At 35.9% G+C, this 25,146-nt stretch overlaps 1 protein-coding gene across 6 annotated transcripts in view; it reads right to left on the reverse strand.

The window, feature by feature from the left end:
• BBS9 (Bardet-Biedl syndrome 9) overlaps positions 1-25,146 on the reverse strand; it is a 479,017-nt gene that overhangs the window by 427,166 nt on the left and 26,705 nt on the right. For all 6 annotated transcript variants that reach the window (XM_073238618.1, XM_073238620.1, XM_036990555.2 and 3 more), the window contains 2 exons: positions 24,315-24,379; positions 19,504-19,617 (listed from right to left, as the gene is read on the reverse strand). In XM_073238618.1, the coding sequence (XP_073094719.1) occupies positions 19,504-19,617; positions 24,315-24,379 (179 nt within the window). The remainder of the gene's footprint in view (positions 1-19,503; positions 19,618-24,314; positions 24,380-25,146) is intronic.

Here is a 25,146-nt window from a genome sequence, read left to right on the forward strand (position 1 = left end):
CCCAGCAAGTTCCACTGCTAAGTACATACCCAAGAGAAATGAAAACTTATGCCCACATAAAAATTTGTATATGAATGTTCATAATAGCATTATTCCAAATAACAATAAAGTAGAAATAAAGTAATGTCCATCAACTGATAAATAGATAAATATAATGTGGTCTATTCATACAGTGGAACAGTATTCTGCAATGAACAGGGAATGAAATACTGACACATGCTACAGCATAAATAAACCTTGGAAACATTATGCTAAGTGAAAGAAAGCCATCAGAAAATACATCATATTGTATGGTTACATTTACATGAAATGTCCAGAATATGAAAATGCCTATAGAGACAGAAAATAGATTAGTTGTTGCCTAGGACTGGGGAGCTTGGATGGAAATGGGATGTAACTGTTAATGGATGCAATATTGTAATTTATAAGAAACATGTGTTTGGTCACTTTAGCATATATTTGGTCTTCATTCACAGTTCCTGACTCACAGCTCCCAAAAACCTCAGAACATCCTATATTGTTGAGAACAATATAGATGTCTCCTGTTATGTTAATGAGGTATCCTTTGGACCTCACCTAAAGATGGAGGCTGACTGCTGGAAGAACCAACCATGTGATTAGACCATAGGAGCTTTCAGCACCACACCCTGAATTCCACAGAATGGACAGGGGCTAGAGGTTGACTCAGTCGCCAGTCACCAATGGTTTAATCAGTCATAGCTAATGAAGCTTCTCTAAAAACCCAAAAGACAGGGTTCAGCAAGCTTCTGGGTTGATGAACACATGGAGATATAGGGAAAGTGATACACCTGGAGAGGGCATTGAAGCTCTTCGCCCTTTTCCCATACTTTGCCCTTCCATCTGGCTGTTTCTGACGTATATCCTTTTATAATAAGCCAGTGATCTAATAAGTAAATTGTTTCTCTTAGTTCTGTGAGCTACTCTAGCACATTAATTAAACCCAAAGAGGCGAACCTCTGATTTATAGCCAATCAGTCAGAATCACAGGTAACAACCTGGGCTTGTGATTGGTATCTGAAATGGGGGATGGGAGAGTTTTGTAGGACCAAACTCTCAACAGGTGACATCTCTGGGTAGATAGTGCCAGAACTGAGTTGAGTTGCAGAACACCCAGCTGGTATCTGGAGAATTGCTGGTATGTATGAAACCCCCCCTACACACACACAAATACACACTGGAAATAAGTCTCAGAACCATTTTAGTGAGCAAGGGGTTTATTTTGGAGTGGTAAAAATGTTCTAGAATTAATGTGGTGATGGCTACACAACTCTGTAAGCATACTAAAAACCAATGAATTATGTTCTTTAAATAGGTGAATTGTATGGTGCGTGTCATATCTTAATAAAAATGCTTTGACAGAAAGCAAGATTAGACAGACAGGTAGGTAGCCAAGCATAGCCAGATAGTCAAATGTCCACTTTCCTTCCCTCTTTACATTTGTCATACATTATCTGCCAGCTATTTATTGCCCTCAACCACAAAACAAAAAAGAAAACAAAAGGGTAGGGGGAGAGAAGGGTCCTTCTCTCTAAAAAATATTGACCTGTCTGAGAAGTGCTATAGTGACTAATATAGATGCTAGCTCCTGTAACTATATGACTTTCTTTTCATTCTGATATTCAGAGGTCCCTTATTTAAGCTAGCTCCCTGCCTTCACACTTTAAAGGTAGCCAGCTAGTCAAAAGCCCAATCCACTTTCACAGTACTTAGCCATTTTATAGATTCATCTTCAAATAAAAACTGATAACCAGACATTTGAGGAAAGCCTGCAATAAGAAAATCCCAAGAAAAACAAAGAACAAAATGAGGTAATTCAAGAAGTAAAAAATTAGGAGGAAAAAAATCCCATACCTCCGGGATGACAGGAAGGCCTCCAGAAATAAAAAGGAATTGACAGTTTCAGTAGGATTATTGAAAGCACAGAAAACCTTCAGCAACTGTAAGGCTATGTAGAGAAAAGTACTTTGAAAAAAAAAAAGAATCCACTAGGAACATTTTCCTTTGAGTAACACGGGACATTGTACTCAATAAAGAAGGAAATACAATCCTGGTAAACTACATTGAAAAATATTTACATAATTCAGAGTATGCATTGACTTTTAGAATCATCTCTATGAAGTTATGGGAGATATAGTTATAATCACAGACTAGTATGTAAATATTGTTACCCTTGACAAAGAATAAAGGTAGAGTTGACAGAAGTTGACTTAAGGGAGGGGGAAACAAAGGTAAAAGATAAAATGGCTCATCTGCCCAGTTTCACAAAATGTGGAATCAAGCAGTTGAAAGCTGAAAGAACAAGAAATAGAAATTTAAGTTTCCTGTTCTAAGTGCAAAAGTCAGCAGCTTGACTGACTTTTTATATGAGAATAGTGATAAATAGAAGGATAAAAGAAAGGATGCTTCATTAATCAAAACCTTTATCACTGTGGTACATCAATAGACAAAATCTAAATATGATTAATCCAAAATAGGGGTGTAACCATATTATTTAGAGATAAGGAGGTAACCATCAGAAAAAATAAAGGCAGAAATGAATCACTGGAGAGAGGGGGAGTGAGAGGGACTGATCCTTCATAAGCTTTGACTTTTTGTTTTATCGTATTATTACATACACGGTTAAAAGTTATTTTGAGTGCTTCTGTGATCTTGCAGGGTTTAAAGTAAATAGTCGATTTTTAAAGATGTAATGATATATCTAGTTAACATACTTCTAACATCTCTCTCCTAAGCCTAGGAACTTTACCCCTGATTTTCTAACAACCCTGCAGTTTCTTGAACCATATTAAAAGGTATCATTAAATTTTGACATCTTTATTTAATAGTACAAAAATGTGCAAGACGTATAATCGTTTTTAAGTAGGAGAGGAAGAAGAGGAGAATGAGTAAGTATAATATTTTTTAAATAGATTATTGGAAAGCCAAAAGGTAAAAGACTTACTTCTACACTTCTAGCTCAGTTCAGTAACTGTGATAAACACGAAGAGCTCAACTATTCTATAATAAGCACTGTATAAATCCTAAAACTCTACCATAATATATTAGCCTTTAAGAACTAGAAAAACTGCCTATTGCCAGTTAATTTCAAAACTAGGGAAAATTTACAAGAAATATGGTTCTGGCATATTAGAGGTCCCTAATTTTAGTGTCCTCATTAACTGAAAAACTTTTTAGGCCCAATGCCTAATAACCTATATCATTTGTCAAGCTTATATTTATCCCAATATAATTAATCCACACTGATTCCCCAACAGATAATCTATTCTACACATGACATCAAAACAATACGGTTTTAGGAAGTCAGGCAAGAGAAGCAAATAAAGAGTAAGGGATGAATGATGGAGCCAATTTCCCAAGTTTCAAAAGAATTTGTCACCATCTTTCAAAAAGAAAAGAACCATTGATTGGGTTCCCAAATTATATTATGTGTTGATCAATTCAAGAACAGTCTAATACTGCTGAGAAAAACCACAGAATAACAGGATTTTGAATAATCTTTCACTGAAAGGTAAAAGTTAAACATCATATTCCTTAAGAGAACTAGCAACAGTAGACATATTAATAGAGCTAGGCACTGTTCCTAATATATCAGGACCCACAATAAAACCACTGCTAAAGTCTAGAAATGGTCATAACAAATCTTTCAACCTTACAGCATAAAAGTCAGTTGATAATTTCTTTGTCTAACACCTAATAAAATTCATTCTTCCAAAATTGTGGAAAGGCTAAGCACAGTCCCTCCCTTATTATAAAGTTTCCTGTTATAAAGTTGCATGGTTCACACATATGTTATACTTTATTATTTTTTTAAAGCCCTCCTTATAACACCCTCTTTGTTATAATACTCAGCATACTTTGCCTTCAGGCTAGATATATAATGAAAGCAAAATGAATTCAGATTGTTGAGGAAAAAAGCAAGTTTCTTTTTAGTAGTCTTTCCTTGAAGCTTTTCATCATCGCAACATTTTGTTCCCGCTGAACATTTTCCTTTTCTTTTTACATATTTCCTTTGGTAAATGAAAGATGACAGATTGTTAAAACCAGTTTGTACTACCTTGGAAACAAGCACTTTTAATATACAACTCCTGCCTTCCAAAACCGTGTACAAATTTCATCTTTAGGACAATGAACTATATAGGACTTAATCAACCAGCCTGCAAAAAGCCATATGAAATCTTAATTTTCCACTCACACATTCTATGTTCACAGTTCTCTAAAATCATGAATATAACTTTCCAAATTAGATTTAGGAATACTTCTCAGTTATTGTTTCCATATTAAATAGTACTGTCTTATTTTAGCAAAGATCTAGAAATACAGTTTTAAAAGGCTCTTACCAATTTCAATGTAAGGATACTTGGTTTTTAAAACCCTGCTTATTCTTAACTTAGAAATATAGTTCAAATATTAATCTAATATGGATTTATTCTAATATGCCATGCTTAATCATTTCTGGCACTCTAAATCAGCCAGAAGTGACTTAAATTATGTACTGTATGAAATACTGAAGGTGTAAATTTTATATCTTTTAGGTTTAAGAGGTAAACACATATGATACCATTCTTCCACATAAAGCATACCTACTATTATTAGTACTCTACTTTTGATATTCTTAAGTGTCTTAAAATCTTACCGTAGTGAAAAGGACTGGAAAAACTTTTTAGCAATATAACAAAAAAAAACCATCCTACATTTGTATGACTCTTATTTTTGTCCCATGCATATAAATAATTACATAAGAATGTTCATAGCACTTTTATTCACATTAGTCAAAAACTAGAAACCACCCAAATGTCCATCAAAAAGATAATCTACTTAAAATTTCTTTCACATATATATATATATATATTTGCTTTTCTTATTAATCATTAACATATAGCTCTACCTTGTGTTTTAGAATTTATATCTGCCAGCAAGAGTCTCCATGTAGAATGGAAAAGGGTTACTCAATTAACCTAATGCAAGAAACTTGGGGGGAAAGGGAGACTGTTCATTTCCCATGGCAATGTATTTTGTAGATGAATTTCTGAAACTACTGGAACCACTTATATCAGTGTCATTTGAATAAAGTAGTTTTATGGTAATCATTTTCCTTCTCACTTGAGTAAAATATTTATTCCACTATTAAGAAGTGGACCATAATGAAACATATATATAGATCGAAACTGGTTGTCAAATCCTATCAAGACTACCATATTTAACCATCCTTTTATCAAAGCCATTCTGACCACAGACATTACCAAAACACTTTTCCAGCTTGGCATTCAGCCACCATGAAAGAAATTATTATTTTCTTTAAACAACACCAAGAAACTTCAAATATTCTTTTTAGCCTTTCCCTCTCTTAGCCATAGTAGGCAAGGAGGCATTTAACCACCAAATTTCTATAGCATATGTATAGAAGGAATCAGAATTCACCTTTCAGGAAAAGTAACAACTTTAAATGATCATGTAAAAAATGAATTTGCAGACTACAGGGAACCCTCTTTATAACCTTCCCCAGGAACTAAAGGTTTTATACAGCATAGTACACAGGAAGACGCTATTTGAAAGTAACATTGTTTTATGGGTCTTGGACCAGAGATTTTATAAATGAATACCATATATATGAGAAAATCCGGCACAGGATGAGAATCAATCCTATTATTCCCTTGATCTTCTGAGTTCTCACTGTGGATCCATAAAGGATCTTAAAAACAAATGAGGGAAATTCCCCAACATTATAAAACACCTACAACTATAATGCCTAGGCAAGTAACAAGAGCCAGCATACAACTGGGATTCTCCTCTGACATTATTCTCTAGCATTTCAACCATATCTATTTGACAACAGGGGCCATATGATTCACTGGTGAGACAAGGGTTATCAAAACCTTATTTGCTGATTCCGTGTAAGAAAACAGCATTAATCTTTTATTAGCACCAACATCCCTACACAGAAAAGCAAGGCTGCATTCTGTCTGTTCATTCACTCCAGCTGAGCCTATCAGTTCACTCCCTGGATGGCAATCAAAGAACCCAGACAGCTTTGGGAACCACAGCCTCTCAGCAACCGCATGTGACCACTAATACAGTCCCTTGGCAGAAGGAAAAAGGCTTCAGTTTAGAGACGATTAGAGGTTATTTGCAGACTGAGGACCTGATTATCTAGGGTTGCCTCAAAATGAGGCAAAAGGTGACATGACATTCTTCACTTCATTATTTTCTTTGGCAGGCTTTTCAGTCCAAAGAATTCATGAATTTTTAGTTATGTGACAATTTGATCCCAAATAAACTTATAGAAGTTATTTTATGATGACTAATTTTTTCATTTTATTCATTTCATTTAAAAAATATTCCACCATGAAGCAACCTAAATGTCCATCTGTAGATGAATGGATAAAGAAGATGTGGTACATATACACAATGGAATACTACTCAGCCATAAGAAGTGGAAAAATCCAACCATTTGCAGCAACATGGATGGAGCTGGAGAGTATTATGCTCAGTGAAATAAGCCAAGCGGAGAAAGAGAAATACCAAATGATTTCACTCATCTGAGGAGTATAGGAACAAAGGAAAAACTGACGGAACAAAACAGCAGCAGAATTACAGAACCCAAAAATGGACTAACAGGTACCAAAGGGAAAGGAACTGGGGAGGATGGGTGGGCAGGGAGGGATAAGGGGGGGGAAGAAGAAGGGGGGTATTAAGATTAGCATGCATGGGGGGGAGGGAGAAAGGGGAGGGTGGGCTGCACAACACAGAGAGGACAAGTAGTGACTCTACCACATTTTGCTAAGCTGATGGACAGTAACCATAATGTGGTTGTTAGGGGGGACCTGATATAGGGGAGAGCATAGTAAACATAGTATTCTTCAGGTAAGTGTAGATTAAAAATTTAAAAAAAAAAAGAAAGAAAGAAAGAAAAGGGGGATTACTCCTTAACAGGATAAAACTATTGGTAAATCAAAGATCAACGCATGCTTTAAATATCCTTAATGTTGATCACTTAAAGGGTGTCAGATGATCAGCTATGGAGGTACTCTTTTCTGATAATATTCCTTTCTCTTAATTAAAAAAAAAAAAAAAAAAGCAGTTACTGTGTGCTGACCTCCAATGAGTTCTGCACAGTGGTATAGAGGGCATGTCAAAGTGTGGGCAAAGGGTCTGTTTGTTTCTACGCAGAAGATCAAGGCCTAGCTTGGATACCCAGAAAATGAACTAAGATACGATATGAGGAGGAGCTTCCGGCATCAGCACTCTCTGGAGGACTCGTGCCGGGGGATGATCATCAAAAAGCCTCCACAGGGATCCGGACGATGCTGCGGTTGTGGCTGCATCCAGCCCACCGTCTCCTGGACTTGCCATAAGAAGGAGGAGGGAGATGTCTAGGCTGGCATGTGCATACAGTGAGACAACGAATTTGACTGGATCTGTACTGTTGGAACTCAACCAGGGGTTGGGAGGGGTGCAAGTTGTAGCACCCCAAAATCTCATGACTATAGACTATCTATGGTTAAAAGAACATATGGGATGTGAACAGATCCCAGAAATGGGCTGCTTTAATTTGTCTGATGGTTCAAGTACAGTTGGAAAATATCCATCATATCATAGATAACTTTTCACAAATGCCTAGGGTGCCTAAATGGTTTTCTTGGCTTCACTGGAGATGGCTGGTAATTATAGATTTGCTTTGTTTATGTCACCGTATTCCTATTATGTTAATATGTGTGTGCAAATTAGTTAGTAGTTTAAAACCTATACATACTTAAGGTACTATACAAGAAGATATGTCAAAGAAATAATCAATCCTCCCAAGTTTCCTTCATATGCTACATCTATAGCTTTTCTTCTTCCTTCCTAATTACAAACCTTAAATAGAATTCGTGCCTCATATCGAATTTACCGAGTATCATAATTCCTCCAGGTGGTAAAGATACCTCGAGACAAGTGCTGGGCATAGAAGCCACAGGGCATAAATCTGCAAAGAAGTAAAAAGCTAACCTTTGCAAACAATATGGCTTCTCTCTCACTTACCAACTTTACATTTCCCTGTATGGCCCCGGAAGATGACTGGTTAGCCAGAGATGGGTAAGATTCCTCAAGGGAGGAACAACCTAAGACAGGCACAGTCGCAGGGGGGCCATCAGGTGAGAATTTGGGGATCAACAGAGGTGAGGCTCAGAACCTCACCCCCCCTGCTTTGAGAGAAATCTTCTGCATCCGTGGATATCTTGCTGCCCTTGTCTAGCCTGGATTAATACTTAGTCCATAGGCACACACCTGATCATCTGATCATCTATATTTGCCTTCTTACAGCACTAAACTATGTTTTCTACCTTTATCTTGCATCTACCTACAACTTCAGCATTTTATTAAAAATAAAAATAATAATAATAATAGGAGAAATGTGGGATCAACATATAAATCAAGTACAAAAATCAAATGAATATTCATATTTGACCTGATGGTTTATAGGTCATATTGCATGATCAAAACCGAAAGTTTCTGTGATGAATGCCCTTGTACTGTTCACCATGTAAGAATTTATTCACTCTGTAAGAATTCGTTCACCATGTAAGAACTTGTTCGTTATGCTTCAGAAGATTGGAGACTGACGAGAATTAGGCTTGAGATGGATTAATGATTGTACATTGAGCATTGACCCCCCTATACTGAATTTTATTGTTGTTAACAACCATTTGATCAATAAATATGAGAGATGCCCTCTCAAAAAAAAAAAAAAAAAAAAAAATATTCCACCATGCTCATACATATTATTAGTAAAATATTTTTGCTTCCTTTACTGATAATTATATTCCCAAACATACTGAACCTTTTAAATATATTATCTTCTTTCCACCTCAGTCACAAATTTGTGACTACTGTGCTGTCAGACCTTTATATTCTACACCATGCCCATATTATGTATATACTTTGACTCCCAACTTTCTTGATAAAAATTCTATTTTTCTGAAGTTCCATTTGACTGAAAAAAATCAAAGTAAAATAAAAGAAGTGGAAGAGTTCAAAGACAATGAGCCTTCATAGGGCACAGAGAGGACAGAGATAAAAGGGTTAAAGAGAAGAAATCTCTTTTATACCAAATATTAAAGTATTTAAATAATTTTTGAAAACTAAAAACTTTTGATTTGTGATTATTATCACAAATACATAACAAGTCTGAATATCACATTTTTATGCTGAGAAACTTATTAACAAAAGGATGAATAATGTATATAGAAATGAAACTCTGAGTCAATGAGAAAAGTTATTATTTCTACTCATAAGGTTGACTTGTATAAAAGCTCTCACTAGCATATTGAGAAACAACTTGAGTAAAGGTGAATCCAGGAGGTCCAAATAATCACCTCCACTTTTACCACTGTGGAAGACAATAACTACCATAGCCACATACTGTACTAGATGTTTACCATGTGTTTGTTAAACAAGAAAGCAAAACTCAGAAGTTGTTCAGAATGAGGGTACTGGGCCAACATTTGTTTTTGAAAAATAATTTTGAAAGCCTGATAAATATAACATCAGTTCTGCAATCACATGACTGTTTTGGTTCATTCACTCAACATATGCTTATTTAGCACCTACTATGTACCAAAAACTGTGCGACACATTAGATATGCAGTGGTGAATAAAAGATATGGTCTCTTCCTTCATTAAGCCTGTGGAAAAGCCTCCTTCTCTTTCCTCTTTCTGAGTTCACACAGACCCTCTCCCTACTAGCAAGGCAATTAAATAAGAGATAGTGTATTAGAAAGAACATGGGCTTTGGAATCATATACTTCTGGATTCAAAGCCTCACTATGTCCAGGTATGATTTGCAGCAAGACCTTTATCTTCTCTGAACTTCTGTTTCCCAAACTGGGCAATTAAGTTACCTATTTTACAAGGTAAACTGCATTAGCACAACATATAGGACATAATAAATATTAGGTCTCTTTCCATTCAGTCTTCTTTATAAGCAGATATAAAAATTCCTGCTAGAAAATCAAGCTACAGAAGACAGAACAAAGAAAATTGCAAGGGGGAGAACTTTGTAAGCGTAGAAGAAATAGAATAAATTGTACAGGAAAGGAACAGTTTGACCACATTAAAACACATACACAATTTAAAAGCCAAGAACAATCTGGGGAAAAGGCAGTCACATCAAGTACAAAGAAATTAATCTGTACTAAATAAATAGCTCACATAATAGGAATAAAATAAAAGACTGTCTACCTAAGAATATACCAGAATCATCCAAACAACTGAACTGTTGAATCCACAAGAATTTTTATGATGAACATCCGTTTTTCAAATCTGGCAGTTCAAGGGCTATTTTCAAAAACCCTTTCAAAAATGTAACATTGTGGATTAAACAAATAAATGAGTAAATGAGAAAGAACAGTAAATACATACCAGCAGCAATGAAACAAAGAAAAGAACATGACTTCATGCCATAATCTATGAAAAATGGTGACTATAAAGAAACATAGATGTTTCCAAGAATCTTTAGGGTAGATTTAGTGCATTTTGTGAAGGTGCTAACTCCAGACTCTACGCAAGGAAGAGGGGTGGCATGGTTGTAAATAAACAAAATTCTGAAAACCTTTCAAATTTAGAGAAAGACAGGTCCAGAGGACATGTGGACCACCTGGAGAAATGGAAATGCCCAGAATAACAAAAGCTCTACCTTTATCACATTCCTTTTCTATCAGACAAGAAAAACAAATTTTACCATGTTGGTATTTTTTTGCAAATAGAAAGACAGCAGTAAAGGCCATAGACCATAAAAACAGCAGCCAAGCTAAATATACCAGGTAATGATGATGACTGTGGGGAGTGTAAGACAGGTTAGAAAAGGAACTGCAGAATGAAGCCTCACACGCACACAGGGGACCAGAAGAAAAGACAGGGAAAGGGAGGAAAAGGGAAAGGGGAGAATAGAAATGAATTCTGATGAGATACAATCAAACGGGAAGGAACGACAGGGCTGTCTGAGGAATCCTGGTGAGGAAGTCATTACAGGGAAGATCTAAAGTCTGAGAACATCCTCCTCACCTTCCAAGACAGCAAGTTAGAGACCATCAAGGGGGAGTGAATGGCAATTCAAGACACTTAACAATACACAGAAGACAGGGCTGAGGCCGGATCATCCAGTAAGGCTGCCACAATCAGACACTCTCTCTGCCTCTCCTTTCCATCCCCACCACCTCCACAGACAAATGACAGGCAGAGACACAGCGATATCCAGACCTTAAAACCGGGCATGAGAAAGAAAAACAAACACATCTCTGATTGGGTGGAAACAAAGGCAAGGAAAATCCACCAGCATCATGAAAAGGCAAACTGGTCCAGATGGAGTTGGCCAGGCTAAGCTTGAGCGAGATAGAGATTGGCCTGGCAAATCCATAAACACACTACAGAAAAAGGGCAGGGAGAGAAGGAAAAGGGACAATAACAAGCAAAAGAGATGAAGAAAAAACAAAACCAAGAATCAGAAGAAAGCTCTCTGACGTTTCACACTACCAAGCAATTTAATATGAATTAAACAAAACATGCACCAATGACAGGGTGATAATGAGAAGCTGCAGAACTAAAACAAAATGAGAACCAAAATAAAACCCTAACAATATACTATATACACACATATGCAATACAACATTATAATAATTGAGGGACAATTTGTTAACAAGTGAGGCACAGTGGTGGTGTCAGCTACCAAATCTCAAACCATCAGTGATGATCCACGTGATATGGACAGGATGCAAAAGGAAAAGATCCAAAATGAGACTCAGGAACTACTTCACATCACAAAATCTCAAATTTCGTGAAACAAAAGTCATTTACAAGCAATGTTCCAAGTATATACACACAAAAAAATAACTGAAAGGCAAGGTAGCAAGAACAAGCAGAGGGCATTGTGTCAGAAGCACTTTCATACTTCTCCAGAGTAGTCATACGGGTACTCCCCATCCGTCCCAGAGTACTGATACAGGGTACTCCCCACCTACCCACAGACACTGCTACCAGAGATCCTGAGCTGCCATTGGACACCCACCATGTGGCTCAAGAGGGCTCTCCCAGAATATAAATGTACATAGTCTTAAAATCACCGTATGAAATTTTTTGCCACTTTAATGGAAAGGCAAGTTTACTTTGGCATGTAAGAATTGACAAGTAAAATATATCCATCACCATATATTTAGGAATATCCTACAGCATGTTCTTTTTATTATTTGCAGATAAACCTAAGTAATACGGGGTTTTTTGTTTGCTAGTAAATCCATGTTTTCTTTTTTTAATATCTGATGTCTTTCATTTATCTTTTTTTGTATCATTAATATACAAGTACATGAGCAATATTGTGGTTACTAGATTCCCCCCATTATCAAGTCCCTACCACATACCCCATTACAGTCACTGTCCATCAGCATAGTAAGATGTTAAAGAGTCACTACTTGTCTTCTCTGTGCTATAGTGCATTCCCTGTGCACCCCCTACATTATCATGTTTTCAACTGATGCAAATTGAGGACCATTACTTAGTAAATTCTTCAACTGACTTCAAGATACATTCATCTGAAGTAAAAGCTTTTCTAAGAAGTACAACTATTCAACATATTTATTGCCATTACTTGCTTACACCTGTTATTCTGCATCCCCAGCTGCAGAATACATGATATCCCAGCGTTTACATGATAAACATATCTTTACAACAGCTGTGCTCTTTTGCTGGTGAGATAGATAAATTGCAGAAATGTAAAATTACTCTGGGTTAGCCCATGTTGGAATGTTCTAGGTTATAATATATTGTACACTAACATGTTATCAGTGGTTATTGTTTGGGAGATTGAGCTAAATCATTTATTTTCTCTTTTCTACAGGTCCATATGTTTAAAATATTCCTTTGTGAACATGATCACTTTTATTACAAAAGAATGCACTTTGGTGTGAGGAGTATTGAAAGAGAGGAAACAAAATCAGACCCTACATTATTTCAAGTTTCAATCTATCTATAGAGAATTTGGGACATGCCCCCAAATTTAACATATCTATGGTACACCAGGACTAAAAACATAACTGTTGTGAGGTTAATTACTCACTGATACTGCCTCAGAAATCCACCCCTTCCCACTCTTCGTCCTAGTGGTAAATTTGTCTTTCCATTTATATCTTAATGTCTTGTGTTAGTTCATTTTCTTGTCTCTTCCCTTAAACTTGTCATTCTCAATAAACAGTCAAAGTACTCTATCTACCTACAGAGTACTATACCCTTCTCCACTAAAGTCAGCTTGAAGCTAATGGAGGTAATTTTGCCTTGCTTTAAACTACAGGTAAGAAAGTCAATTTAGTAGTCTGAAAATACCAAGATCTTTTATAGCAAAGTAATATTCTTTTAAAGTGCTCCAAAGTCTGAAAAATAATCTCAAGAGAAAAAGACTACCCCAGAAGGAATTTGAATGTCTCAGCCTATGGGCAATGAAAGGTTTATACTAAAAGCCATAAAACTGCTCATTTATAGGAAACTGGAGTTACTAATCTCTGGATTAAACAGGATAAAAATGAAGAGCTGGAATAAAAAAAGGTAACAGCACATTCCCCTGCCCTCATGTACTCCCCTACACATACACACACACACACACACACACACACACACACACACACACACACACACACACACATACACACACACACCACACTCTCTCTTTCAGCTTAAGTGAGCTGCTCCATTCTCAGAGCTCCAGCATAATTATACATATCCATCTCTATTACCACCTATAATATAGTTAATTTTAGTCTTTATTGCTCCCTGGGTCATGAGCTGGTTGAGAAAATAAACTATCTTTTATTCATTTTTCTACTCCAAGAAATGACTACTGGACCTGGGCACTCAGAGGACTCTCAGTAAATGTGCATGGGATGACTAGATGGATGGATAGATGGACAAACAGAGAGAAAGAGATGATGCAAGGGTGACTACCATCAGACTTGCTCTAGTCCCTGAAAGTTCCCATGTATCTCCAATAAATCTATTATTTCTTCCCAGTGTCCCTGTCCGACATTTGAAAGGTTCCCTACACATTCATTAACCTGGCCCAGCCCTATAGGACAAATTTTGGGTAATTGAGGATATAACTAACTACAGAGTCTCTAAGTCATATTATGAGTAAAGGAAAATTCTAGCTCAAATATCTTGATGGTAGCAAGATACATTACATAGACTATATAAAGATCTTATTTTACCAAGCTAAGTATATACAGTTGTTGACCTTAAAACAGTAACATTCTTTCTTCATTCCACTACTGGCTTTCTGTCAGTCAATACTAATGTTGTCCTTTTCAGAACACTATTCTGAATTGGCAAGCTTATCTTAACCAGGTAAAGTACCATGACGACAACCCCTGGCAGTTATTGTGACACAATGAAACAAAAGCAGAGGAAAATCTGGCAGAAATATCGTTTGTTCCTTTTTTCAAAAATAAGTAAAGTTCGTATTACCAAGACAAATAAATTCCACCAATTTTAGTAACATATTTTTAAATCTATTCAAATCCACCTTTTCAAAATTGATTTAGTATATTTCCAAACTGTAATTTGATTGTCCATGCTTATGCCACTCACAAATTTTTGCAAGCATTAACTTGTCAATAGTATAAAAAACAAAGATAAACTACTACTTTTATAAAAACTCAGGGTCACAAGTTCCCTCAAAAAAGTTTACGTTTAAATCAAAGAAACTGTTTTATCATCTCCAATTTCAAACACATCTCCCATACCCCCTCTAAAAAAATCCCAACACAGCCATTAATATTGCACATTTCAGTAATTTCTCCCCTAAATATAAAAAGAATTTTAATCTGAATTCTAGAATGGTAGGGAATAGTCTGAATAAAGATATTAGGTAAATATTCTTCAACTAATTCATTAAACTAGATTTCCTATTTCTTCATCACTTTGTTCTCATTAACATGCATTGAACATAACCTGAGGTAAAACCAAACCTTCTTACTACATAGAATCAATGCACCTTTGAGTTATTGCAAATGCATCAATGGTGTTTTTGAAAGATTTTCTTAACAAACAAGCAAATAAAAATGGTTAAATAAAAACAGTAATTATTATTTTGCTAATTTCAAATAATAGATTACCCTCCCACATTTAACCTCTGATTATTTGGGGGGTAGACTTTTCTTATGAACCAAAGCACCAACCAAGAAAATGAAATTGAAAAAGCAAATATCTGACCCAGAAGTTACTCAACATGTTTTCCATAATCGAGGAAGAACCAAAGTTATGCACTAACTTTGGCCAAACCAAGATATAATCCTTTCTGGAAGGAAAGTTTTTTTCTGAGTTAGGAAGAAGGTAAGTTTACTTACAGCCCAGACAGGGAAGCAGTCTAGTATGGTTAACACCACAACATTCTGGAAGCAGAGAGCCTGGGTTAAAATCCTTCCTCTACCATATAGTAAGTGTATCTAAAGTGACTCGACCTGTAAGGTGCTTAGAACACTGCCTGGTACAGAAAAAGCACTTGGTGGATGAAGGCTGGCAGCATACTTCTAAATCTCTGTGACCTGGCTTACCTGGGATACTGTCAGAAATTGACTCTCCAATCCTGGACTTACAGAATCAAAACAGGCATTTTTATCATGATCACTGTGACCTGGCTTACCTGGGATACTGTCAGAAATTAACTCTCCAATCCTGGACTTACAGAATCAAAACAGGCATTTTTATCATGATCACATGATTCAAATGCAAATCAAAGTTTGAGAAACGCAGTTGGGAGCATTTTTACATTATATTCTGAGGTGTTACCTATTACAAATAATTTTTTTTAATCATTGTATTACTTTTTGCAACTTAAAGAAGTTCTTTTTAATAAAAGGCAAAGTATTATTTGGGATCAAAATCCTCCTTTAGTGATATTTTACCATACCTAAATCAAAGGCAGACCCAACTAAAACCCAAGGTTGTAGAGGACTGCCATCTTGTGGTAATTCATTCTGATGCACATACAAAATAAACTGTTTTCCCATATTTTAAACACATTTGTTCAAAATTATTTCAGGCTTTCTTTTGCTTAATTCCTTTCTTGAAGACTACTGACATAATTACCCAACTTAACATTTCCACAATAAGCCACCTTAAATACAGAGAAAGGCAGGTGACAAGGATTTTTAAGTTCCCTCTTATAAAGTCAGATTAAGTCTAGGGAAGTTTTCAGCTTAACAGACTGACCCGCTTACCCAAGAAAGTTGCTCATTAGACATACCCTAGCAACATCAGGCTTAAAGAAAGCGTAGGCTTTCTTTTGACCAGGATGACTTTTACTTTCTTCTTCCTGAGTTCTGTATTTTTACAATTTATTTATGTAGTGTTTCAGAGTTGGGGGGAGAGGGGCTTTCAAACTGAGAAAAAAGTATTTTATGATCTTCTGACTCAATAACTCCACTTCTACATTCTATCCTAAGGAAATAATCAGAAGAGTAGGCAGTAATTTATGTTCAAAGATGTTCATTTCCATAAACAAAACTTAATCTTAATACCTTCATAATAACCCACTGAATCTATACATCAAAATAAAGTCATTCTCTATTACTCATTTAGATCACTTCTAATTTTTCTATATTACAAATAAATACATATATGTACATATAAAAGGAAGGAAGGGAAGATAGAAAGAGGGAGGAAATAAGTATATAGCCAGGTGGAGACACACAAATATCATATGATTTCACTCTATTTATGGAATATAAAAACAAAGTAAAACAGAATTAACAAAACACCAGTAGACTTATAGACTGAGAAGTGACTGACTGGTGTATACCATGGGGGGAAGGCTGGGGTAGGTGGTTGGGAAGGATGAGGATAAAGGGACACAAAAATTCTCAATCATAAGTTGGTCATGAGGATAGTAGTACAGCATGGAAAATATAGTCAATGATTCTGTAACATCTTTCTATATTGACAGATAGTAACTTCACTAGAGGGGGCAAGGATTTAATAACATGGGTAACTGTTGAACCACTGTGTTGTATATTTGAAACCAATATAAGATTGTATATCAATGATATTTCAATTTTTAAAAAATGAAGTGAAACAAAAAAAACTATACAGCAACTTGGTATGACTTTTCCACATTTTGGATCATTTCTTAGTGTAAATTCCCATAAGTGACACATCAGCATCCAAGAACACTTTCATGGTTCTTAATAGCCAAACTGCTTTGTAGGAGTATTGCCTCACTGAGCCAGCATTTCACATGGCCATGAGTAAGATAGAATGCATAGACTGTACTATCATCTCTAGCATCAGAGTTTACCCCATGGCTAATACAAAGTTTTGCTGAGATGTAATTTACATACCACTCCTTTAAAGTATACAACTCAATAGGTTTTAGTACATTGAGAACTGTGCAACCACCACTATAATCTAATTTTAGAACATTTCATCAACCCCAAAAGAAATCTTGTCACATTTGCAGTAACACCTCACTCCCCATGTCAACTCCCAAAAATGACTAATTTTTACTGAAATACCACCCCACTATTTTTTCATGTTTTCTTGCAGATACCTCAATAATGTTATGTGTTTCAAACCCATAAAATGGAATAATTACTTCTGCTACTCAACAGTTCTCTGCTTCAAATTGTGAAATATTCTGCTTAACCATAGGAAAGTAAAACATGAATGGCCTCTTGTTTTTTCAAAAGGTACTTTTTAAATGTAAGTTATAATTCAAGAACTAAAAGGGGTATCATATGTGTACAGAGTGTTCTGTTCTTTTCAAAACTAGTAGCAACTATAATGACTTGGGAAGTCCATTATTAAATCCAGCAAAAAATGTCATGCAAAAGCAAGACTTTTTTATTTAACTTATTTGAAACTTTAATTGGGTTAACCTGATCTGATAATAAAATTAAAAGTATGGTGCAATAAATATAACTTTTCATATGTGACCTAAAGAATTTGTCTTGATGGAACCAAAAAAAATTAAAAACTTATTTTCATTTAGCCAAAGCATTTTTTTCTCTTATCATAATTTTTTGGACTCCAGATTTATACAATTTAGCCCTTTGGGGATTTAGTAAGGGAAAGACAATTGAAAATACTTAATTAAACAAAGGAGACCTAGGTCCCCCAATTGTCAGACATTTTTTTAAAGAACAGGGAAAATCAGTTCTAACAACTGATATTGAGAGAGACACTTCACTGATAGAAGTTAGCCTCTCATCAAATTTTAGCTTTCTCTCCTCTCTTCATCTTATTCTAGACATCTCCCATAGTCTTCACCAAACATTCCTGTTACTCAAATTAAGCAACCCTGTAATCCAGTCAAGTATTTTGTTTTGTATCACTTTGATACAAAATATCTACCTGTATATCACCACCCAAAATATTCCTGACTACTAACTGGTATGCTCAAATTCATCTATTCCTTGCTTTTTCCCTTCTGTATGAAAAAACTGAGCTCACATGAATGAAGGATACTTCCAATATCAGGTCACTTCTTCATGTCACTACAGAAGAATCTAACATAGGTAATCTACTTCTTAATGCAAGGGTTAGACAATAAACTCATAAAAACATGAGTTCAAAAACAGCTAAAATATTATACAATTCCTAGTCACATGTTCAGCAGGTGCCACACACACACACACACACAAAATCACTCAGGTAAGTGTCTCCCCCTGGCTTCCAGTCCCTGCTCTGGCACCAGCAGCTCCTCTATCAACCTATCACAATGAAGTCAGAGGAGTCAAGTTACGAAAAAAAACCCTCCCACGCCAGCAGCAACAGTGTATACAGGCAAGCCCCCTGCCCTGGTAACTCCGGAAGCTCTGGGACTACAGTGCATGCTGCAGGTAGCCCTTGTGCTAATTAGAAAAATATACCCCAATGTGGGAGGAACCCAGCCTCACTGAGCCAGTGCCTGGTGAAGGTAATGCCTTGTGAAATTTAGAAAAGGCAGCGTTCCCCTGGGGAGGTTCATTCCAGGCCAGGGCATGTGGCTTGACAAGCAGAAGCAGGTCTGCATTTCAGTCTCCATTTGCCCCCCAGTCCAGGTGCCCTTGAGCAGAAACAAACTGCACAACTTTGTGCAGTGGCCCTGGAGGTCAGGTGGGTGGGGAGAAGGGTCTGTGGCTTTGCCCTCCCTATAGTCAGTGCAGCAGGGACCCTCATCAATGAGACAAACCCCCTCTTCCACTGAGAGTGGCAGGCACACAGTTCATCCATGAAAAAGCTCGATTTCAGCCAGCCCATGTAGAAGAGACAAAATTTAAAGGAAAGGCAATTTTAAAAATGTCTCTATATATAAAAATGCTGGTTATATGAAAATCAAACACATCCAATGTTCAGTTTTCTTTTTTTTGTTATTTTGCTTGGCCAATTCAATATAAAGTTTCAATAAAATATATTCACACCACATAATCCTCTAAATATTCTAAACCTAGTACTTGCAATAGCACACTCATGATTATTGCAAATTACCTTTTACACCACCAAATGATCCATAAGTCATATTGCAGGCTGTTCTCTGAAGATTATGTTCATATATCAGTTTGATCTGATATTGGTTCCCATGTTCCACATTACCCAAGGTTCCTAAGGAGAAAGAAATAAAAGGATAGCTTTGTTTTTTTTTACATTAAGAAATATTAATTTCTTCTCATCCTCTCCACCAATTCTAAGTAATTCTACTTCAGTGAAATTTGAAGTGACTAAAGCACTAAAACACTATGTATTTTAAACAATTAGCATACTGATGACACAGAATGCCAGCACAGTTAAAACAATTTAAGTGTCAGCTAGGTCATACCACTAGATGAAATACTATCCTGGGTGACATTTTACTCTATTTCCATTACATCTGAGTAAAGTGTAATAATTTAAATAAAATAAAACCCTCTAGTTTCAGCTCCGAAATAAATGAGGTTAAGTTCCTTGCAATTATAAACAATAATAGAGCAAAGACATGATTCAAAGTGTGTAAGAAAAAAAATTCCCCAAACTTTTAAGCAATTCAATTTTCTGTACCAGCTCTCAAAATACTCAAGCTCTTAATATATTATATTCTAATTTAATGGAGAAATCGTCTTAACATTTCCCTCAGCAAGTAAATAGGACAATGATTTACTTGAAGTCTGCCAAAAAGAATCTCTTTCAAAACAAAGAAACTTTCTCTGCATTTAACAGATCATATGTGCTACATTCACTTTTAAGTTCTTTCCAAATGAGAAAAGAGTCTTTATCCATATTTTACTCTCTGGTTGTTAAGATTTCTAGAATACTTACAGTTGGAGTTATATGTAAGTGATATACCAGACAATAATGTTATGGTTAAAAGATGTTGGAAAGAAAAAGGATTCAGAACACAACTTTTTCTATAAAGAAACATCTTTGTCATTAACTCAAAAGTGCAAAGTTAAACAAAAACCTAAAATATAAAGCAAATGTAACAGTCCCCAAACTGGATAGTATTAGATCATTAAAGCAATCTAAATATATATGTCTATCTGTATGTATATACATAGTTATACATGAGCATTTATTTGTTTTTGTCCAGAAGGATTTACCAACATACACTGAGGTTGAAGAATAGAAATGTTTCTATTTCTATTTTAGAATTGAGGCACCTTAAGTTCAAAAAATTTTAAGCAATTTCCCCCAAAATCACACAGCTGGTAAAGGCCACAGTATTCAAAATAGGTATTTAGAGCCAGCACTATATATCCTGGTTCCTGGATGTCTATCTTTTAACAAATTTCAGAGAGACTGGTAAGCTAATGACAGTTCCCTGAAAGAAAGCAGCATCAAAAATATGTCATTTTCACCTCCAACCTCAGCCAGGCCTTCTCTTCTTCATTGGAAGGTGGAGGGTTGAAAAAGGAAAACTAACAAGAGAATTTTTCAGAGGAGAATCACTATGACTCAGATCTATGCCCCTGGAAATGGCTACAAAAGACTTCACATACCAGTGAAATAAAAAACAAAGAGAAAGACTAAAATTTGCCAGCTAGCCCTGATAGGAGATAAAAGCTTTCTGGAATCTAAATGGTAGTAAAATCAGTAAGGCCCAAGGAAACTGAGGGATAATCACAACCACATGGACAAAAATAAAACATAACTAAATAATTCACAGCATTAACGTAAGGAGAGTTCTAGCCTCCAAGAAAACCAAAGAATGAAATTCTAAGAAACATATCATTTATTCCTATAGATATTATAAATTTCATTCTACACCTAAAACCAGGTCAACCCCTCTGAGTAAGGAATGCACTTACAAATGCCTGCTAGCCAACAGGTCAGTGAATACAGGGGTCAGCAGTCAATACTTAAACAAACTTGGCATGAAATGACACTAGCATTTGTGTTCTGAAAAAACTCCAAACGCACTGGTAAATTTTTAAATTTCAGGTGACAGCACTTTAAAACATAATATAGCAACCATGGAGAACAAAAGGCAAATTATTTTCCTTAGATACTGCATTGGAATAAATTTCTGCATTTTTTTCCTAGAGAAACATCAATATGACAGAAGATTTAAATTACTTACATGTGTTTTGTCCTTATATATACAGACTGAATATAGTAAGTGTATATCTATAATTATAGTCTACATATAGCTCAATTTAATATAAAGTTTCATTTAGAAAGTAAATAGATATTAAAACATTTATGCTGTTGGCCTTATTTAAGATCTGATTTTTAAAAAAAATTCTCCAGAATAATCAAGACACCTTGACAACAGTTTTCAGTGCAATTTTACATAACTGCTGAGAAATCTAATGATGTTAAATGAAATAAAAGCCTTTACAGAGTAAGTTAAAAGGTTCATTGTGTGAAATAACCAAATCAGATTACATAAGCCTATCAAAAGTAAAGAACCGTATCTTTTTGCCCTCTCATGACAAACACTTAAATTCTATAAATATGTCAAATGCTTAGTAAGTGCTTGTTGAGAAGTACACAATTTTTGCAAAACAAAATTTAAGAGAACACAATCAGTATGGCTTAAGTTCACACATCTGTAACCATTTACTCAGAAACTAAAGCCCATCAGAAAGGAATCCGAGAATCTATGTGATAATTTTCCTTTACCAGAGTATAAAATGGGCTAACTCCAAGTCAGCAAGACCCTTGCTGGTTCTCTGTATTAAACATGCATTTTATGACATATTACCCACCAAAAAGAAGTCAGCATGGTAGCCTCTAATTACTAAGGGTTGTTTGGTGTGTCCAAAAGGTCTCCCCTAGTTTGCCTCAAAACTTTTTTAGAAGCACACAGCATACAAAAGAAAACCAAAAATATTTGTGGAGGCTGTTGGGGGAAAGGATGTCAAGTTCAGCTAACACTTTCATCTGCAGACACCAATGGTTTTACTTAAACTAGAAAATGTTTATGCTTCCTCTGTTACAGTAAAAGTTAGGTAAAAGTTCAGTCTGGAACCTCAAGAAACATATTCAAGAGAACAAAAACATTCACTTCCCTGTTTTTCAATTTAAGCCAAGCCAGGAAAAATATACAAATTGTCAGCCTAGGAATATCATAAGAGGCTGAAGAAATGAGAGACAGAGAAGGGAAGTGAGGTGGGGCATAAGGGAATGTAGTTTGGAGAACTCCTCCCCAGAGAACACCAAGCTTGTAAATGAATACAAAGAATAAAAGAGTGATAAAATCACCATTCCCAGGATGAATAACTTTAATTTTCAACACTAATTTAAAGGATACCAATGTCCCACAAAGAAGCTGTGACCAAACATGCCAGTTTCTTTCAGTAGACTTTTGTGACACAAACTACATTTACATATTAGTCTATGCCCTATGCCCCAGTGACTCTCAAGGGGCATCTCTCTTTCTGGGCATTGTTCAAGTGGAACCAGGGAAGGCCAAGAGTCTTAACCTAATTTCTAATTTCTAGGATCTTTCCCTCTCCTGCCCTTTTGGGGTCCCCACAGAGCCTCCAGAAGGGACCAAGTTTCCAAGAAGTATTCAGAGGCAACTAAGGGCAAGTTCTCTTCCTTGGCATGTGTAACCCAGTTACTAAAATACCACTCACAGTTAACAGGCTTATGATGGAAAACAGAGGAACAGATGCATGCAATAAAGTAGCCATTATCATACCTTCTCCATTTACTCTAAAACAGAAAGTATTTGCCCTATACTAGGAGGAGCAACATCTTTTACCTTGAAACCAACGGAAGTGTTTAACAATGAAAGTGTTAATAAGAGGTACTGTATTGGACCTCTGATGTAAACAGAGTGGAAAAGAAAATGATGGTGCTAATGGAGAAAAAGGTGGAAGAAAACATATAGAAAGTAATAAAGAGCCACCACCAATTGCCTCAGCACTATCCGGAAATTACTCATTCATTCAACAAGTATGCTTACCATATACCACAGGTCAGGTTACTAAATCCAGCTTAGAAATCTAACAGATCTTCACCCCAAAAAGAGACTGCCCAAGAATATTCAGCTCAAGGACAATAAACATAAATCATTAATCAAATTGAAAGCAAAACACAAAGAAAGTCCAAACCATGAGAATGAGTGTGAGAAATCCAAAGTACAGAAGCTAATATTTACAGCAAACTCCAAAGGAGAGTATCTTTTCTGCAAGGAACAGACCCACAGACACTTAGCTTTACTGGTCCCATTAAAAATTTCCCCAATATTGATGTCCATGAAAATACCTCTCTCAACTTGAACTAAAACTTATCTAATAACTGAAACAAAAAAGTTTTAAGTTACCTTTTAATAAAGTCCAAAATGCTGAAAGCAAACCACAGTTAACTACCATACTTGTATCCACAAAACAGTGTCAGAGAATAAAACCTGATTAAGCCTCAAATAAGCATCTTGAGGTCTGGTTGAGTGAAGACAACCAAAAGCCAAGAAATTGGAACTGTAAAGAGAAAACACTTGGGCTTCACAAAAGACAACATACTTATGACTCAGCATCTAATGAATTTTGTTGTTGCTATTGAACATTTCTTAAGACTCAAGTGTCCTAAGTACCCAGAACTGGCCTTTATTAGTGAAAGACAATCCTGGACACAATTACTGGGAGAAAGGAGATTATTAAAAGGAATTATGCATGGAAATATCAGACCAAGAAAATGTAATAACCTAAGTACCAGAAAGAATAAATGAACAATGAGAAAATGCTAACCACAGTAAGAAAACCTTCAACCAAATGGTTTGTATTCTCTACCAAGTCAACATAGAGTATCTATTCTTATATAATATTAAGAAACCCAGTTTCCAGCACAAATTCTACATTAAAAAAAGTGTTTCTTACCTGAGACAGAGTAGACACAGAGTTTTCTAGAATGCAACACAGCCAAATGAAGCATTTCAGTACCTCTGAAAAATGGGGAAAGTTTTAAAACTTTAAATACTGGTTCCAGATGTAAAAGAAAAAAAATTGTATGATAATTTTAAAAAGAAATTGTAACCACAACCTGGCACAAGTAAACTAAACAATTCATTAGATAACATTCGAAACTGAAAAATAAATGTGACACAAATAGCAACTTGACAATCCCAGAAGCTCAAGGACTCGGCCTCAAGGAGCTGCCTTCAGACTGAAGCCAAGGCAGCCAGCCTCCCCACACTGTGGGCCCCTTCATGAGCGCTCTCTCACAGTACAGAGATACAAGTTATGGTCTTGGCTCTCTGCCTAACTAACCTGTGACCTTGGGCAAGTCACGTAATCTCTCTGAGCCTGTTTCCCCTTCTGAAAAACAAGGGGTCCAATTAAACAAAATAAAATCATGCATAAGCACCTTGTAAAGTATAAAGCACCACAGAATGCTAATCATTATTAGTAAATGGCAAACATCACTTCCAGTTCTGAAATTTTATAAAAGGTATGAAAGACTTCACTCTAAATTTCAAATTGAAATAAACTGCCACTGTCACAACCAGACTTTTTAGCCCCTGTCAAGTGGTTTCCCAAGACACAGCAGTCTAGAAATCCAAAATTCAAAGTCTTCAAGGTCTAAGCCAGGGGATGCAAATGAGTAAAGGGTGTAAATGGCTGTGATGAACTGCAGACTGGGGCCAGACTAAAGGAGTTGACTACTACTCAGTTCTGGGCTGGTGGTCAGATCTCCACATTTTTTCAAGGA

This window comes from Manis javanica, chromosome 6 (genome assembly GCF_040802235.1).
Source record: "Manis javanica isolate MJ-LG chromosome 6, MJ_LKY, whole genome shotgun sequence".
NCBI classification, from domain to species: Eukaryota; Metazoa; Chordata; class Mammalia; order Pholidota; family Manidae; genus Manis; species Manis javanica.